An 18,927-nucleotide genomic window follows, 5' to 3' on the forward strand; every position below is an offset into this window, starting at 1 on the left:
CAGAAGGATCCACAGCCTGTCAAAACCAACATGTTTCTACAAGTTTACTTACAAATCGAGAATTTCTACAGATGAAAAAAAAAGTTTGTTTTTTTTTAAAAGGGCTAGATTTAAAAGGGGGTGGGGTACTAGATTATCACTGAACTTTTCTTTCTTTAAATTCCCCATCCTTCCATTTCAGTATTACATGAACAGTAAAAGGCAGTAGCATTAATAGATGCAATGACCAAAGCTCCATTCCCCCAAAACACAATGCATTTGAATAATCCAATAGCTTTATATAAAATGGATGTGAACTAGCATACTAAATTTAACATAGCAGTAGTTTTAATAATTAAACAAAGTTTTAAACAACTCCCATATAAACGCTGGTAAGAGGCCCTAAAAAAGTTTGTTTTTTCAAAACATACATTGTGGTGTCTTCTCAGCTCTGCACTTTACTAAATGTGTACTTTTTGCAACAAAGGTGTTGTTTGGTTGTTTCGTTGTAAAATTGGAAGGCAATAATAATTCTTATCCTAAAGTGCTTGGGAGGATCAAGGAGATACAAGATAATGCAAGTTAAGTGTCAAACCCAAGGCCAGTGAAGCACTCCACAGATGTTATAAGCCATCATTACCATTGTTCGCATCTTTCCGAGTGGTCACAACCTAACGGTAACCCCAACGAATATTGAACCAATATTTACATTAGTGTTGAGTTGAATTAGGATAAATCCAGTCTGCACTATAATATTTAAATAATGGTTTGATTCATGAGTTCCAAATGAAGCAGTAACAATTGTCTGAAAGTAATGTTTTCTTTGGAAATTGCTGAATGTGATTATTGTTTCTTGGCATGAGAAAGCTTTTTGCTTACACATTACAACACTGTGTATAAAAACATTCCATTTATGCTCATATGCAAATATAGTATCTTACTTGCTGAGAAGGTCCAGAGTGATCCGTGTGCTTTAACTGAGAGAGAATGACTAAATATTTTTTGTATGTGTACAGAAATGCTGTTTGTTTTGTTTTCTCATTTTCCTGGTTTAGAGGGCAGGCGGGTGGTGGGAAGCAAGGGCTGTGTTCCCCTGGGAGTGCTGTGTTAGCTAGAAAGCCTGGGAGGTTGAAAGGACTACAGCTATGGGGTAAAATACAGCAGGAGCGCATGCACGTCTTGGGGTAGTTTCCAGTTTATTGTTTGAAGATTGGTATCAATCATTAAAATCTAGAATTTAAGCATGTGATTCAGTGGAAACCAGGCACCTTCGACCAGTACACCACAACTTCTCTTTCTACTGTATGACCAACTCTATCTTCCCTAAAGCTGTGATAACATGCCCATGGCCTCTCTAGTCTCAGAAGTCTCAGACCAACAAGACACAAGAACTACATCAAGAAGACCAGCTCTCCAGTGTGCCTGGGTGGCTCAGTGGGTTAAGCCTCTGCCTTTGGCTCAGATCATGGTCTCAGGATCCTGGGATCAAGACCTGCATCCGGCTCTCTGCTTAGCGGGGAGCCTGCTTCCCCCTCCCTCTCTGCCTACTTCTCTGCCTACTTGTGATCTCTTGTCTGTCAAATAAATAAATAAAATCTTAAAAAAAAAAAAAAAGAAGAAGAAGAAGACCAGCTCTTCATTAGATACAGCCAGACCCACATCTTCAAGTACACCTGAAGAGGCCCAAGGGGCTGAAGTGACTGACACCCCTACAGGTGGATCTAGAAGCAAGAAAGGGAGAACTCTGCAACTTGGTCTCACTCTGCTGCTTACAGCAAGCAGAGCTACAGGGGAAGCAACCAAGTTCTAGCAACATTGCTTCCTCCCACACCATTGTACATTTGGGATAATACCATATGTGGTATATGTGTGTACAGTGAACCCTTCTCCAGCTGTCCCAACCTGTACGACACAGATCATATATTTACACACAAACACACACACTCAAGTGTGTGAACACACACATACATACACACAGTCCTGATAAAAAATAACCTGGTTCCTTATGTAAACAATAAACAGAAGATGGACATGTTCTATAGACTACAGTTCTTTTGTTCAAAGCACGATGCTGACCATCAAAGATACCCTTTTCACTTGACACTGTCTGAGAACTGGGTTTTGTCTTACTTCTACATATGCCAGGACAGTTTTTAATCTAGTGTGTTCTGGAGTTTTGTTCACATCACAGTTTTAATTTCTACCCTGATATTACCATCGTTTCATTGAGTTCCCTGTATAACTTAAAAAAAATAACGAAATGCAAATTAGGATTTTGTAAGGAAACCAAGGGATAGCGTTTGGTTTTCTTCTTGCTGTTTCATCCTCTTGAAGTAGTGATTCATTCATGTTAGTGCTTGTTTCCCTTGACCTGAGGAGAAGGGTCATGGCTGAGGCGGGAGCAGCAAATTACAGTCTTGAATCTTCTGTGGGAGTGGACTGAGTAAGATCAAAACACGAATCCCAGTTTTTGCTCCTGTGAAATGGTCTAGCTTTATCTACCTCAAACATTGTGAGCTACATAGAGTATTAGTTATTTAATAAAAGAATCATCACTCCATGGGAAAGTTCTTTTAAGAGAAAGTTACATGAAAGATTCTAATGTTCTGGAAAGACCATGAATGTTCGATATCCAAAAGTAAGGGGGAAATCATTCATGCAACACTCCATGGCCATAAATAACTTTAAGTAGGGAAAGGAACACAGCAAACTTGTTTTCTCTCCTCATGATATATTTTTGAGACTTACCTATCTCATCTACAGGGTGCATCTTTTGAGGTATTTGAGAATAATTATATGAGAAAATACCGTATTTGTGAGAAATGATACAGAGTTCGACCAATCTTAACAAGTCAGTCTTACTTTGAGCCTGAGTATTGATTAAAGGACTAGGTTGTCTGTTCAGTAAATAAAGCTTCTCAGCTTTGCTGAGAACAATGTGATTCTAAGGTTTCTGATCTTTGGCTTTGAGTCGGATGCTTTTCAAATCTATTCCTACAAAACATGCGGAGTAAATTTACCATGTTTAGAAATAACAAGATGCCAACCAGCCACTCAGAGATTTCCAAGAGGCACTTAAATAAATTGATGCCTGATCTTCTTCAGAGGGTCATTAAGCAAGAAGCAGTATCGGGATGCTGCTGGGTTAACTGACGGTGCCATTCACATGCTCCACCAAAGGAAAAGAAATAGAATCCATGTGGGAGGGAAAACTTGGGGTTTAGGTTAGTTAGTTAGTTAGTTAGTTAGTTTTGTTCTAAATATCCTGGATCACCTGCAGGGAGTAAAATTCTCAAGAGTCAAAAATGCATGATTCCCATTTTAAACCTTGGGCTCTTCAGGAAACTGAGCAGAACAGGAGTCCATTGTGGCTCTAACCCCCCTCTCCGTGTCTGCTGCTGGGTGGCTGGAAGTTCCCACAGTCCTACTTCTTAGTGCAAAACTTATCTGTCACTCCAGGGATTCCCAACAAAGTCAACTAGGTTCAACTGCCTTCACCAAAGAGAAACTACCATTCTTGTGATTTACCAAATAGCTAGCTCAGTTAATTATTCTTTCTGGAACAAAGAAACAAGCAAACTATGGTCATCACTACTCAGGTTCACACTGCTCAGGAATCCAAGCATTGTGGTCTCTTAAGGTCTAGGCCCAAATATCCGCCTTTGGGTCGCTATTCTTATTTCATGGTTTCTGAGGCCTGGGAGCTCTCTCTCCCAGGGGAGATGTCATTTCCTTCTTTGCTCTGCACTCCACCAAGAGTAGGGGATTTGAGGCAATGACAGTGGGCGGGTGCCAAAGTCAAAAGAGAAAATATTCAAAAGATGACAACCTTCTAACATGACAATTATCTGGAACAAGTTAAACAGTTACTCTGACATATGCAAAGATATTCAGATACACATGGGACTCTATTTGCCTATGACTGATTTTGGCCCTTTGGAAAACACTAATGCAAGGAGATGGTTTCAAGCCTCTAGATGATACAACCTGAGCATATATCCTTTCTCTAAGACAGAGAAAGGCGCAGACAAAGGTGGAAAAAGAAAAATCATCTAAAAAAAGAATAATGGGCTGTTTTGGGCTAAACACCTAGAAAAATAAGCAAAAGACAAAGTGGAGATCAGAAAGACAGACAAAGAGAAGGCCAGAGATTCTTATGTAAAAATAGATTCATATATTTGTAATATTTAAATATTTTTATAGAATCATTGTTCATAATTTTAGCCTCAATCCTTAAAAAAAAAAAAAAAAAAAGACAACAGTCTAGAGAGTAAGTACATTTTAAATACCCCTTGCAGTACCAAATAATACAACCCCTTTCCGGATTCCCAAGGGGCTCATTTGGTGCTCCTAACTAATCTGACAGTTAACAAAGAATTCCAACAGAAGAAAACTTAAAGATGTTTCAGAGTGAAACGTATTTCTGGCAACACTGAGGGGAAAGAGGAAAAACTAAAAGTGATAGGACATAACAGGGTAGGTCTCAGCTCAAAAACTGCCTTTTGTCATTTCAGCAAAAGGCAGTGATTCTAATGAGGGGCATCCCCAGCTATTCAGAACCAATTTGTGGACCAACAGGTGTGCTGGGAGGCTCTAGCTGACATAGACTGCTCTTACCCAGGCTAGCTCAGAGAAGCAACAAGGTTGTGGTGCTCGAGGGTCAGGTGACTTCCTTGTCAACTCTCTACAGTACCCAGGTTTGCTCAGAGGAAGCCTCCTTCCTGGAATGTCTCCCACAGGAGCAGAGCTGGCATTTCCTACTCCTTCTGGACCACTGTATCCTTTAACCCCACCCATTGTGCTTGTAGCTCTGGCATGAAACAATGGATTTGAATCCCTGGCTTGCCTGTAGCAGTAATTTCCTAATAACACAATAGGTAGGTTTACATCCTACACTGACATTATTGATAAGTGTAGCTTTTTTATTTTTAGGAAAAAAAAGATTGGAGTAGAGTAAAGCAAGGCAGATATTGAATTAAAATCATCCCCCCTACCAAAGATCACATCTTAGGATAGTGATAAACACAGAGAATGCAGGAAGATCTATCAAATTGTGGGAAGTGTACATTATTTACCAATACCATGGAGTTCATCTTCAAAAATATCTCCCCTTCCCCTTGGGCCCACTCATTGCTCCTGATCAGACAGCAAAAAAACTTCAAAGAGGTGGAATTCCCAACCAGTCCAGAGAACCTTGTTGAGGAGCTTGCTCAAGATGTTCTGGGTATTTTTGCTCTTAGAGAGTTAGGTTATTTAAGAAAATTGTTCTCGGCATTTAACAAACGCACTTGGATCCCAGCCATGCTAATCATTGCATCTCTCTAAACCCCAAACGGAACCTTGAGTATGTGCCTCATTCTCTGCTTCTGTAAAATAAGGCTCTAATTACTTAGGTTGTAAATATGTTTTCAGGATTAAATGAAATAATATACATGAAATAAGAGGTAAAGTATCCAGTGCAATGAAAAATAAGTAGGTAACATTCTTATATCACTTAAGTAATTGAAAAGTCAGTCCTTGAACAAATTTTTTTCCATCATGAAGGACACATATATTTTATCTGAGGATATTAGAGAAGATACTAGAGGAAAGTAAATTATACACACACAGATATAATCCTCACAGGGTATTGTCATGAGGAAATATTTGAACCTCATGTGAAACTATTCTCTCTTGGGCCAAAACTTAATATTCTCAAGTCACATTGTATAATTACTTGAACTGTTTATAATCTAGAAAAGCAAGGATTCTGGGAAACAAATTCCGGCCATTTTGTTGCTGAGAGACATCCATATGAGAGAATGAATGTCACTGAAGAAGAAAACTTAAAAATTATATTAAAACATGCTTTCTCTCTGTCAGCCCTTCAGTTCATTTTTGTGAAGGACAGTTCATTTTGTGGAGGACACTCCAGCTGCATTTTTCTGCATTTCTCACAGCTACGGTGCCATTTAAGATATGCACTTTCATGCCTTTGCACTAAAGTAGCATCAAACTCTATCCCCCGCAAAGGTAGTTCCAAAACACAAAAGCTATGAGGAGCCATCTGAGGACTTCCCACCTCCGCCTCCCTCCTTCATATAAATGGAAACATTTCCATGTGATAATATATCTATTATAATATGTTACTGTTGTCCCCATGGCCATCACATGCCAACCACTGAGAGTGCGACTCTTGAAATTTTCGGAGAGCCATTGAGAATGAAGACACCCAAGACCTAAACAACATGTTCTGAACAGAATGTTCCATTTCAAACTTCAAATCCGAAAGAACATGGTCACAAACTTTTAACTTGTAAAATGCTCTTAAACGTACAACTTTCTACTGAACAACCATGCTCCTTTGCTAAAACTGCCAACAGTGATTCATGTTCTGAGGGTGTGAACAGCCATTCCAATGGTCAGGAAGGTGGCTGGGACAGAAGAGCAGGACTTGACAGCTCTGGGTTGAACATTAATAAACTCAACTCTTCAGGAAATGCCTGAAAAGTCTATGATCTACAGTCATTTGCCTCTGTTTAGGCGTGGCCTGACTCACAGAGCAGGGCAGAGGGTGTGTGCAAGGACAGGCATGAAGAAGAGACAGAGCCAGTCCAGGCCCTTCCATTGTAGCAACTACACTGGAAGTGTTCTCTGCACGTGCCCTCTCTGGCTCTTCCAGAAGGCATAAATAGGAAGCCCCTATTTAAAACTGGTTATTTGGAAAACGAAAAACAAACAAACAAACAAACAAAAAACAAAAAAAGCTAGTGTTCTCCTGGAAGTGAAGTCTAATAACAGAATAATATTATACCTGTTAGCCAGAAAATGAAAATTTTAAGGGATAGATTATATCCTTCAGCAGTATTTGGAAACTTGCAAGAATTCCACAAGTTCAAACAAGAGCTGCTCAATAGAACTTTCTGAAACAATGGCAATATTCTATGTACGTTCTGTCTCATATGAGCACTTGAAACATGCCTAGCCTGACCAAGGAACTGAATTTTGAAGCTTAAATCTTATTTAAATTTAATTAACTTAAGCCAAAATGTCAATAGCAATATGCAGCTAGTGGCTACTATCCTGGACATTGCAAATTTAGAACCATCACTCAAAGTTTCCCGAGCATCTTTACATGGTGCTTAATTTTCTCAAAAACCACTCTACCCAGAAACAGGTATCAAACATGTGCGCTAATAATGTGACCACGTGATCGCAAAATTAATGTGAATTAAAAATCAATGCACTATCTCTTCTAGTTGAGCCTATATCAAACAACATGCTTGATCTATGGGCTTTTCGATGTCTGTTATGGCCTAAAAAGAAAAAGAGGAGAAAAACAAATGAGAAAAGAAATTGTCCATTGCTGGTCTATTTTGCAGTCAGTGTGTCCCTGTACTTACAGTATCTGTAAGTCATAAAAGAAACCAGAATGCAGAATGAAAACCAACAATAGCATCAGTGAGGAATGTTTGATGGAGAGGGGACATAGAAAGGATTAAAAGACAGTGACCTTTCATTCCTGTGACAGTTGAAAATAGGAAGTACATGTGCCAGCAATCAGATAAAGTGGAAGGTTGATAAATTTTAAAACGTATTTTTGCCAGCACCGTAGAATGCATCCATGGAACCCAATAATTCCGAAGCTTCGAGGGCCCTTAAATATCATCAATATCACTTCAAACTCTCCTGCAGATAAATAAATAACTGGAAGCCCAGAGAAGCGAAGAGCTCAGTGTCCCTGAGATGACAGCCCAGCTCCATGCCAGATATCTCAGTCTGTGTTCTCTCCACTACAACCTTCACTGTGGTTTTGGTGAACACAGACCGAGCCTTGAGAAGAGAAAGAGCTTCATCTCTAGCTCTACGTGTCCAGCCTTGACTGCAAGTTGGTGAGCAGAAAATAAAGGGTTTGAAACACTGCTCTGCTAGACACCAATGCTCCGTTCACTAGCACAGCAGTCCTAAAACCCATGCAATTTACACAACTGACCAAGACCACTATGGAAAAAGAAATTACAATGCACAAATATTTTAAAAGAATGCTTTGCATTGGGACAGTTTTTCAGTATAGCATGTATTTGCTATCAAAGTGGTTTGCACTATGATCAAAGCATTTGTGCCTTTCCAAAGCAAATGACCTCTCATTTGCTTTTGGTGACTCATCAGGATGTGAAAAGATACTAAGATAGAAGCAAACAATTATTTTAAGGAGCAAAACCAAATAAACATCTTCTTTTTAGACCTAGAACTTAGATATATAACTCAAAATTCTCCTTTTACAGGTAAAACAACAACAGCAAAACAAAACGGAAATAGCAGATGTTAACTGACTTGTTTCAAGTCACACAGAGAGTAAGTAAAAGAATTGGGACTTAAGGAGCAGGATTTCTGACTCTGGGTGCAGAGCTCTTTGTTACTCTAGAAACCACAGTAAGACAGGTTCTACAAACCAGAAAAAGAAAAGAAAAGGATAATTATCCTGTATATGTCATTGCTGTTTTCAGATATCTATTTTTTTTAATTTGAGTTATACTTTGACATAAAATGTCCCATGCCTTTTTTTTTTTTTTTCCTGTAATCACCTACAGTATTGATGGAGGAAAGAAAATTATGTTTCAGGAGCTATGTAAGAGATCCAGGAATAAACCCACTTTACAGCCCAGATTTTATAAACTTTCCTGGTCTTCAGATAATCTTCTGCAGAAAAATGCCACACACAGCTGATAAGTGCAAGAGATAAATAACACTGCACATTTTAAATGTCATGTACTTTGAATTTTATAACATGCTCTCATAAATGAATCCATAAGAGAAAAAGAAAATTCTAAAGAAATACGGTGATAGGCTTACATTCTTGTGTTGCTGGTCTTGTTGATGATAACAGATTTCCCTGTTTGATCCACATTGTGATCCAGCCCAAAGTAAGCCGCCACCCGATGGACAAGCATCCTCTGATAGGATGACATCTGAGGGAACTTTTTATAATGATTACTGGAAAGGAATACAAGAAACAGTGCAATCAGCATTTGCGTTTCTGGCCTGTAGGACTGTCTATATGTATGCACACAAACCCATTCCTTTGTCGTCCAAACCATGAAGCTTATCTCATCTGTGCCATCACACGTCATATCCTCATTTCTAGACAATCTTCCACTTATGATGGATTTATCGGTTAAGCTACACTAAGTATCTTTGTTTCCCAGTTGCACATTTCTCGCAGCAAAGAGAACTTAATGTCTGTTGGAGAGTATCCTGTTGTAGTCCATGATACCTTATCAACGGAGCTAGGCTCGGGACAAATGATATGACATAGTATGTGACTGCAGATGTCTATCTGGAGATGTGTCATTACATGGTTTACACTGAAAGCAGCATAATTATGGCCAGGCATAACTGACTGAAGCCAGCTGGAGCCCATTAAAAAACTATAATAAAAATGAAAAGGGTTGCTTCTTGTCACAGCTACTCTATGCTAATCAGCGGCCCCCTGTTTATAGCCATTTTGTCAGGAATTTAACAAGCAGGAGCACACATGGTCCAAGCAACAATTCCCATCAATATATAGCTTCTAATCCTAATAGCATCTCCATTTAACAAATCGGCAAACATATTAAATAATGTTTTATCTATCCCTAAATCTTTCCAGAATGAATAATTAAACCCAAATACCAAACTAAGGCACATCGTATAAATTAATCAGCACTGCAGTGTAACATACTTGTTGTCACCAATGAAATCAATAATTTCCTGCTCCATTTTCAAGAGTATCATCCTGTCCCTGCAAAATAAATGTTAAAATGAAAAGGGTTGAGGCACTTGCTACTCCCAAAGACCTAAAAAGTTCATTTGCACGCCTGAAAAAGATTGGTTAAGTGTATGTGGTGAAACATCTTTACCTAACTCTTCTCTAGAGGAGGCTGTCCATATGCACGTGGTTTCTTTCTACTGAAGATTACTTCTCATCTCATTTGTTAAGTATTTTGTAACTTTGAAATTTCTGCAGTTTTAATGTTAATTAAGATACATAGGTGTCAAACTCATCAGACCTATCAAATGCATTGTTTATTTTAAATTAATAGGAACCTGGAGCAAAGTCAAGCCCCAGTAAATAGAGAACTGTGGTAGAGAATGATCGGTTTATTTGACCTCAACTTTCATTCTCTATATTTCTCCCCTTTATCAGTATCCCTTTATGACCAGGAAAGCAGGCCCTGCAAACTCTAATTTATTCATCGGGTAACTACCCAGGAACTAAGACTATCTATACACAGTAAACATGCAAACTACTATATATACGTAAGAGATAGTTTAAGATATTAGAAAAGGTGCCTTCACTGTACAACTCTATACTTAGACATGCTCAGACTCATGACTTTGCAATATTCTACTTGACTCTTCTAAAAATATGAGGTTTATTTAATAATTTACCTGGAATTATTCTTTAATGTGTTAATCAGAAACTCATGCAAGTCTATGCCAGTAGCATCCGTGTACTCTTGGCTGCAATCTGAAACAGACAGCAGGATGCGATGGTCAGGGATGCAGGTGGGGAAGTGGGGTGGAAAAGGTTTTCCTCCTGCTGGGTAAATTTTAGGTGAAGCTATTGGCATGAAGGCACACGTTTCAAAACTAGCGAATTGGCAGTTGTAACACTGGAATGAAAACCAGATTCGAGATGGAGCAACCCAGTAGATCGTGAACGTGGAAAGATCCCGCTGTCACAGAAGGGGATGTGGGCATGGTTGGGTAGGAGGTGGGTGGGGTGGAATGTTACATGTTCATGCCCTGCTGTCAATCAGCAAGGCCGGGTCTCCACGTGACAGGTCCTACCAACCCACAGAGAGAGCTCTCAAGAGTTTGAGATTCCAGGAAACCCTTTTTCTCTTAAAACAGAGAAGGCAAAAAATGAAAGTTCTGTGATAAGACTGTCTAAATATTCATCAGTACAAAACACAGGTGAGGACTAAACATTTCTGAGTCTTTCACATTTTCTGATGCTGGCTAAAGCTTAATTTCTAAAGCCATCTTAGGAACCTGCACTTCTTTAATTCACGTCACACCTTGGGTTTTAGACATTCAGTAGCAGAGAGAATCATTATAAGCAGATACATGGTTACAGAGCATAATATAAGCAGTCATCATTCCTCAGCTGATCGGATGCCCTGTTCTTTCTCAAATATTTTTTTTAAAAAAAGTCTACTGCAATGCTATTTATTCGTAGTATTCTTCCTTTCAACTTAACTTAGTTTTAACACTTGTTTCCTTTTTTGTTTGTTTTATTTTTGTACAACTGTACAATTGTACAATTGTATGTATGGCCACAATTTGAAAAGTCTGGACTACGGGCTTCCGGTTTTAGAAGGTATAGCTTCTTTTTTCCCCCTTGGAAAAATTTTATTGGAGTAGAAGTGTATTTTTTTCAGGTGAGACATGATGTGGTGGTTCTGTGGGTTGTGGAGACCAAATCCGTTTGTGGCAGATACAATGTTAATCATGTACTCCATTGACATTGATGTATATACATCTGGGCTTTGGGGACGACATCACTTATCGGCTGTGAATTGCTAATCTACTGTCTGTCTTTTATGATAAACATGGAAATTAAGATATAAAACTGGGTATCATTACTGTTCATCAGCCCAAGTTAATGGGACTAATAAACCTGAATTAAAAGCAGATTTATACTCAGTCATTTGTACAAATTTATCATTGAAAATGGAAGAAAGACCTGAATAAAAATCCAAAGAGATTAGTGATCCTAAAATTAACCTTTCTGGATACACAAGTAATGACAGCATGAACAGAAAGGAAATAGAGTTAACATCTTTTACACACACACACACACACACACACACACACATATAGAAGTATATGCAAAGTTTGGTGTCAGGTGAATATGTGTGTAAATCTAGGATGTACTGTCCAAATTCAGTAAGTTAAGGAAACATGTTTACATTCACCTTTTGATAACATTCTGATCTTGGGTTTTTCAGAGGTTTTATCTTTGTTTTTATCCTTTTCTTTTTCTCTTTCTGAGTCATCTTTCCTAGATTTATCATCCTCTTGCAGGCTGGGAAAACTGGAAAGCTGTAAATGAATTGATTCCTGTTGGGGAAAAAATATAATAATTTAGGGCCAGATTTAAGAATCTCTGTCTGGTTTCCATTTTGCATAGAGGTTATTAAGTACAGGAAAATGAAAGCCAGGAGCAGATTTTTTTTTTTCTTAAATGGTTAAAAAAAAAAAATTAAACCTGTCAGAAAAATAATTGCCCTTTAAGGTGAATTAAACTTCAGAAGTCAATGGGAGGTCATGAGAAACATCTAGTACTAAAACTTGGCTTCATGAATATTAACATTAAGCAAGTTACTTTCCCCTAGATCATACCTCTTATTTTCTCTACAGGTTTATTTTTAAACACTTAGGAAACATTTCCTTATCAGTAAGTTTGCGTCACAGCCACTGCCGTGTCTCAAAAAAAGAAAAAAAGAAAAAAGCCTTCTGAGTTCTTTTCTATAATTCCTTATAAGGAGAAATCTGTACAAACATAGACAGACAGGTATTACGAATCATAATTACAGATAGAACAGACATAAAGGACTTAATAGCCAATTTGCAATAAAAAGTCTGTTTTAGAACCACATCAACAATAATTTCTACTATTAAGAGAAACCGAGCTATCTAAATGCAGGAATTCCAGGTGTGGCTGATGATCACACCTTGTTCACAAACTCCATCAGTAAGTCATCATAATGCATGGTTAGAATCAGCACTGTCTTTCAGAAATTTTCCCATCAATTACATATAAATATTTAATATTATTTTAATTTTTTATCAGGCAATTCTTTCCAAAATGTAAAATTGTCTTGAACTGATGCTTTGGTTCGCTACTGACCATTTACAGTATTGGGACTGGATCCATTTTTGTATTTATTTATTTTGCACTGGGGATAGATTATTTTGTTTTAATTCACATATCAGCCATGTGATTGATAGTAGGTTCACTGTTTTGAAGAAGAATGAACCAAATCGTATTTTTAAAGAAGTTTTATGAAAAAAACCTATGCTATGATTAAAAACTATGACAAATGAACCGACATTAAGCCATTAAGCCTGCTTTCTCTTATGTAAGAGATCATTTGATGGGAAAGCTTTTTTCTACTAGTGACATTAAAATTTATGATGTTAAAAAAAAATTCCCAATGACTAATAATGTTTCTTACTAAAAACTCAACTAAGTCTCCTATACATGTGACTAAAGCAATGCCTGAATCTCCCTCCTCAAATATGGCCATCCTAGGATTTTTAGGGTTCTTGGTAAACATGGCTAATCTAACAAGCATCACACAGGTCCCCTGAAACCAAGTTCGTTGTTTTACGAGGGGCTCTGTTGTGAACTCCAGGCTGGAATAAAAAGGCACCAGGGCTGGAAAGACATATGATAGAAAGGACAAAATAAAGCACGTCCTCATGACAAGTATTTATCCTTGCCAGATTTCCTGACATCCACGTGTTTATGCTGAGGATGCACTTACGCAAAATACATAAAACGGTGTAACTTGACTATAGGTTCTTTGGTCATGTGATTTGGGACAGAAATGTCTTTAGTCTGCAAAGGTTCGGGCAGACTCTAAGGTTTTGATTTGTTTCTGCTTTTGCTAAGGAAACCGCTGCAGCATTTCTGGTTCAGAGAATACAGTGGGCGGGGGGAGGGGGGGGATCAATTCAGCAGTTGATCAGGAGGGGAAACTGACGGCACCAGCCCATCCGAGTGGTCTCATTGCTTCTTCAAAATCTCTTGCATCACCCAGCCTCTGTCAGTTTGAATCTACAATCAAAGAGGCTTGCAGCAGAAATATAAGAGCAGAGGCTAAAAGATATCTTCCACCAGAAAAAAAAAAAAAAAAGAAAAAAAGTACAAACTCACGCCATGTGTGGACATTTACTATTCTCAGAAAAATACCTATCTTTTCTATACATAAATATACATTATGGTGCTGAAAGAACACACAAAAGTGCTATAGAGTTGGTAAAAAACAATGTGTTATTTTTTAATATTTTTATTGATATGCTCAATAATAAAATACAAGTGTTAATAAATACATTGGTACAGGATAAGTTTATATCCAACAACAATAAAAGAATGATTCAAGTCACAGTAGTACACTGGTAGGTAAATAGTATAACATTAGAAAAGCAAAACTCCTTTAACTGAAGGACAGACTGAATCATCAGCTATGGGTCTGAGATCAAGTAATACAGGTAGCAAGAGTTTTTCCCACACAGGAAAATGAAGGCAGTTTTCAAATACTGTGAATATACAAATATTAAGGAAGCAATACAATCCATATACTGTATCCTTCTGCCAGGGTTCCCTGGGATTCAGTTCCCACATTTTGTAAGTGCCGGTGGTACCTAATGAAGGCATTGCATATATGCTCAAAGGTCTGCTTCTTTATTCTCTAACAAGTCGCATGCTCACTCGCTAATATGTGTGCCTGGGTATTTTCTATCGGCCGCCTGGTCCCACCACCCCTCAGCCCGTCCAAAGAGAGGAGCGCAAGTTCTAATCCTCTCCTACACAGCTAGTCTTGGTCACTGAGCGTGAAAGCAGCAGGAACAAAGCACCGACTGCATCTTATTTCTCTGCACCAACTGTATGGAGAAACTACTTAGGTCCAGGACGGGCACTATGATACAGATGACCTCTTAAAAAATTTCCTCCTGGTACCTTGTCAAATGGGATGAAAAGCAGATTAAGTCTATAAAGGCTGTCCTCCTCTGCCTGGTATTAGGAGTGGGGGACAACTGGGGCATGACTTCTCCCAGAGTCTGTCATTCCGCAGAGTTAACATATATCCTGTATAGTACATTATAAGCCATCAATCAACATTTAATAATACAAGCCATGAGAGTCGCATTAGTCCCCCTTTCCGTCTCCATTAAAAATAGAAGCACAAATAAAATGCTGAAGAAAAGCCACACATTTCTCAGAGCCCAAGGAAAATAACGCTTGTGTATGAAACATAGTGACAGCTAGAGAAAGATAGCCTGTCCGTGCCTTATGACATGACTGGCACGATAAGAAAATGAGGCTAGGGGAAAATAAAATACTCATAGGACAAAATCTATAAGGTATTTATTTTTGGTCCTTTTAAAGAAAGTGCTCTCAATGCTCTCTGCATCCATGAGGAGAATTTAGAGTATTTCAATTAAAGTAAAAAGAGGAAAGCAAACAAGCCCAAACAAAAATACTATCTTGATCAATTTTCTCTCCCCTGGGCTCAGATAAATCATTTTACTTTTGTCTTGACTTCTCTCAGCTTCTGATAAAATAAGGAAAATTTCAGCGGCTAGACTAGTTTTATAAAAGCGAATACAATGCCTAAAAGGCAAATAAAAATAAATATGATATGAAGTCCCCCGTTGGTCACGGGAGGATTTTGTCAGAATTTGGATTTTTCAGTAGTCTTGCTGAGAGCAAAATAAGTGGAAGGATCCACAGCGATATATAATAATATTAAATTCATATAAATTGAATAATACGAAATTCACCATCACCTCAGACTCCTTTCTGGACAATTTATTCAGTATTCAGAATCTCGACCAAAGGCCATAAAGATACGTCTGCAAAGCTCAATGCACCTCATTCACTACTTCCAAAGTTTCGTTAAGAGCCAAGAGTTGTATTTCTTATAGGCAAGTGCATTTTGGGGAAGTGAGAGGTAAGAATCTCCAATAAGGAAGGAGACGGGGTACTTAGAACTATATTTGGTTCAGTCTTAGCAAGAGAGAGCCTTTGAGGAAATGCAGCACTACTGTGCTCACTTTTAAAGTTTTTTATCTAAATTCTTTTGAATTCCTTTCCATTTGCAGTTTTCAGAGAGTCTGGAAAAAAACAAACGTAATACTCTGTGACAAACTGTTAAGCTAGTTTAGGATGTCTCCTAAGCAGGGGGTGAAGCCAAAAAACTACATCTTTCTTTGCTTATTTTTTTTTCTCCCCCAAAACACTGTGTAATGCCGGATTTCTACTCATGCACACAAAGACAGATCCCATTCATGCAGTTAAGGAAAATGACAGGGGGTATACCTGATCCTGAAGACTTTCACCTCCTGGTCTGGCTGATTCTTCACAGACAGCAAGACTGCGAGTCAGTTTACCTTTTCCTGCTCCTGACTGGGGAGGGGAAAGAAAAGGCAATGCAAGGAAAATAAAGACAACAAACAGGAAACATTCTCTGGCTGTCAACTCCTCTCCACCTGCCCAGGACATTCCCAAACCCGGATCCCTCCTAGAAGAGAACTTCAAATTGGCTGTTCAGTGCTGTCTGTCTACACTGGCTCCAAAATTCAGAGCCCTGTGTGGGTGGGGATGCAGGCAGAGGAGAGTGTGAATGCACGGACTTAAGGGGCACTTTGAGCTAACTCTGCCCATCCCGTCGGAAACATACAAAGAATGAATTGCTGCCATTTTCTGAAAATGTAAAAAGAAAAAGATGACACAAAGTAATTTCTACCAAAACTGAGTTTGGGAGGGATCCGACTGAAAAGATGTTTAGGATGAGGAAAGGAACCTAAACACCAGCACCTGTTTACTTCAAGGGAGAAATCAACTGGTAAGATTCACACATCTACCGCAGATTTTATTTAAAATGAAAGCAAGACAAGCGGCGACTCATTTTGTAAAGCACCGTCAAATCTGCAGTTCTGAAAACAGGATCAGGTACATAAATTTGCGGCTATGTGAACCCTAAATGCTCTAGCCGAAAAACATACAGAGCAAGAAAGACAAGAAGTGTCAACAAGAGGGGACAGGGCCAGTAGAGCCAAGATCCACATGGGACCCTTTGAATTGGTGGCAAACCTTTTTTTTTTTTTTTTTTAAAGATTTTATCTATTTATTTGACAGACAGAGACTACAAGTAGACAGAGAAGCAGGCAGAGAGAGAGGAAGGGAAGCAGGCCCCCCGCCGAGCAGAGAGCCCGATGTGGGACTCGATCCCAGGACCTCGAGATCATGACCCGAGCCGAAGGCAGCGGCCCAACCCACTGAGCCACCCAGGCGCCCGGTGGCAAACCTTTTAACCCCAATTGGAAGTATGCTACTGATATCCATGTTAGCAGATCAACGTGGAATCTCCAGAACCCTACCTTGGATTTTCTTCTTTCTTGATTCTGAGCTGCCAGCCGCCTCTGTATGTTAGAAAGAAAGCAAAACAAACAAACAAACAAACAGTAAACCAACAACCAGGAGAGAGGGTGAAAGAGAGAGAGACAGGAAGTGTCACTAGAGTCCAGAAATCAATAGAAACAAGAAGGTATTACAACCATTGGGGAGAAGTTCCCCTTCCCTCGCTCCCCCAAACTTTTGACCTCCTAACTCTGAGCTCCTTTTCCTTATAGCAGCTATGAGGGAAGGGGGGAGGCAGGGAAGTTGACCTTGAAGGCTTTTGGCCTTTATGTGGTTATCTGTCTTTGTTCACTGGAATATAAAAAGAGTTAACACTTTTGTAATTTGGTTCAAAGAAAATCAATGCAGGCTACTTGCAAGTACAGTGTGTTTTCCTTCTCCCAAATCTCTTGCTCTCATAAATCATGGTGTATTTAATCATATCACCTTTTTGGTACCATCAATCGTCCCCAATTCCCTCCTCTGCCCTTCTCTGAGGTTTTCTCTGTCTCTGTCTCTGTCTCTGTCTTTCTCTGGCTGTGAATTCTAGGGCTTAGGTCTGTTCTAATATGAATTGAACCTTTGCCTGCCCTCAGAGGTCCACAGAGCTCAGGTCTTTCTCGGTCTGTCCTGAGCTGGGTCTTCAAGCTTTCCCTGGAACAGCAAATCCACTTTTAAAACTCAACCAGCCTAAGGCTGCCTCTGGGAGAAAACCTTCACAAGCGCCTTGAGGTGCTCTGGAAATCACCCTGGAAATGCTGTGCACAAATTCAGTCATTAAACATGATCTCTGGTGATTTTGTTCATCTCCAAGGGATTTTAGAGCCTCTTTTGGTCAGGAAAAAAGTGATTGAGAATTAGAAAAGGAGAGGAGTGGCTTGATGGATTTGCTCTTCATTTACTAGTCAGACTCTTAAACGGGAAAGAGAAAAAGAGAAAGAAAACAAACGTTCAAAGTATTCTGCAAGTGAAAGAGAGGAATGGTGCCCAAGGGTGCAGAGCTAGGGCTGCGGACAAACTTTCCAAGCTCACCTGCAGTTCCAGCTTCTCCTCTTCATCCAAACTCTCGGATTTCACAATCCCGTTCTCTGGAGTGGCCGATTCCTGCTCCGTGCCGCCCTCCTCCACTACTGCCTGACTTAGGTCTCCTGGCTCAGACATTCTCCCAGACGCAAATTAAAATTACAAGGTGTGATGCCCTGCAAGGTCAAGAAGTCAGAACGTCAAGTCAGTGCACGGTGAAGCACTTCCAATTATTCTCACGGTATTTCATTTCTCCCTTTGTATTCAAATTCAAACGAGCAACTCTGGTATCTCTGCCAATTTTACAGGAACGGCGAATAAGAAAGCCAGATCAAATCCTAAACGGGAGGCAAACGCACAAGGCAGATTCAGTCGCCTCATCCACACCCCCTCCGCACCCATACACGCACTCTCGCCAATACACCTTGCCATTGAAATGGATCCACAGATCTTACACGGAGACACAGAACTCCCACGTGTCCACCAGTCCCTAAACCCTGGCACAAAGGGGAAGAAGAAGAAAAAGAGAGCACTGCTCCAACTCAAGGAGAGATGACCCTCCACTGCCGAGGTAAGAGAGGGGACTGGTGTTCTGCAGTGTGTCTGAGATGATTCAAAAATTATCTGCAAGTTTCAACCCACAGACATGCTCTCCTGAGGCATAAGGAGTACCATGTACCCTACAAGTAGGGGCAAAAATCAATTTAAGAGCTAATAATTCAGTATAAATATAAGATCTAAATTTGGCAATAAACCTTTCACAGCCAACA

At 39.4% G+C, this 18,927-nt stretch overlaps 1 protein-coding gene across 19 annotated transcripts in view; it reads right to left on the bottom strand.

Annotated features, from left to right (window-relative positions):
* ARPP21 (cAMP regulated phosphoprotein 21) overlaps window positions 1-18,927 on the bottom strand; it is a 154,732-nt gene that overhangs the window by 93,060 nt on the left and 42,745 nt on the right. For all 19 annotated transcript variants that reach the window (XM_059162152.1, XM_059162166.1, XM_059162159.1 and 16 more), the window contains exons 3-9: window positions 18,167-18,333; window positions 17,116-17,157; window positions 16,055-16,141; window positions 11,922-12,066; window positions 10,390-10,468; window positions 9,680-9,739; window positions 8,812-8,952 (exon numbers count right to left, since the gene is read on the bottom strand). In XM_059162152.1, coding sequence (XP_059018135.1) covers window positions 8,812-8,952; window positions 9,680-9,739; window positions 10,390-10,468; window positions 11,922-12,066; window positions 16,055-16,141; window positions 17,116-17,157; window positions 18,167-18,295 — 683 coding nt within the window. In that variant the 5' untranslated portion in view covers window positions 18,296-18,333. The remainder of the gene's footprint in view (window positions 1-8,811; window positions 8,953-9,679; window positions 9,740-10,389; window positions 10,469-11,921; window positions 12,067-16,054; window positions 16,142-17,115; window positions 17,158-18,166; window positions 18,334-18,927) is intronic.

The sequence above is a fragment of the Mustela lutreola genome, chromosome 2 (assembly GCF_030435805.1).
Source record: "Mustela lutreola isolate mMusLut2 chromosome 2, mMusLut2.pri, whole genome shotgun sequence".
NCBI classification, from domain to species: Eukaryota; Metazoa; Chordata; class Mammalia; order Carnivora; family Mustelidae; genus Mustela; species Mustela lutreola.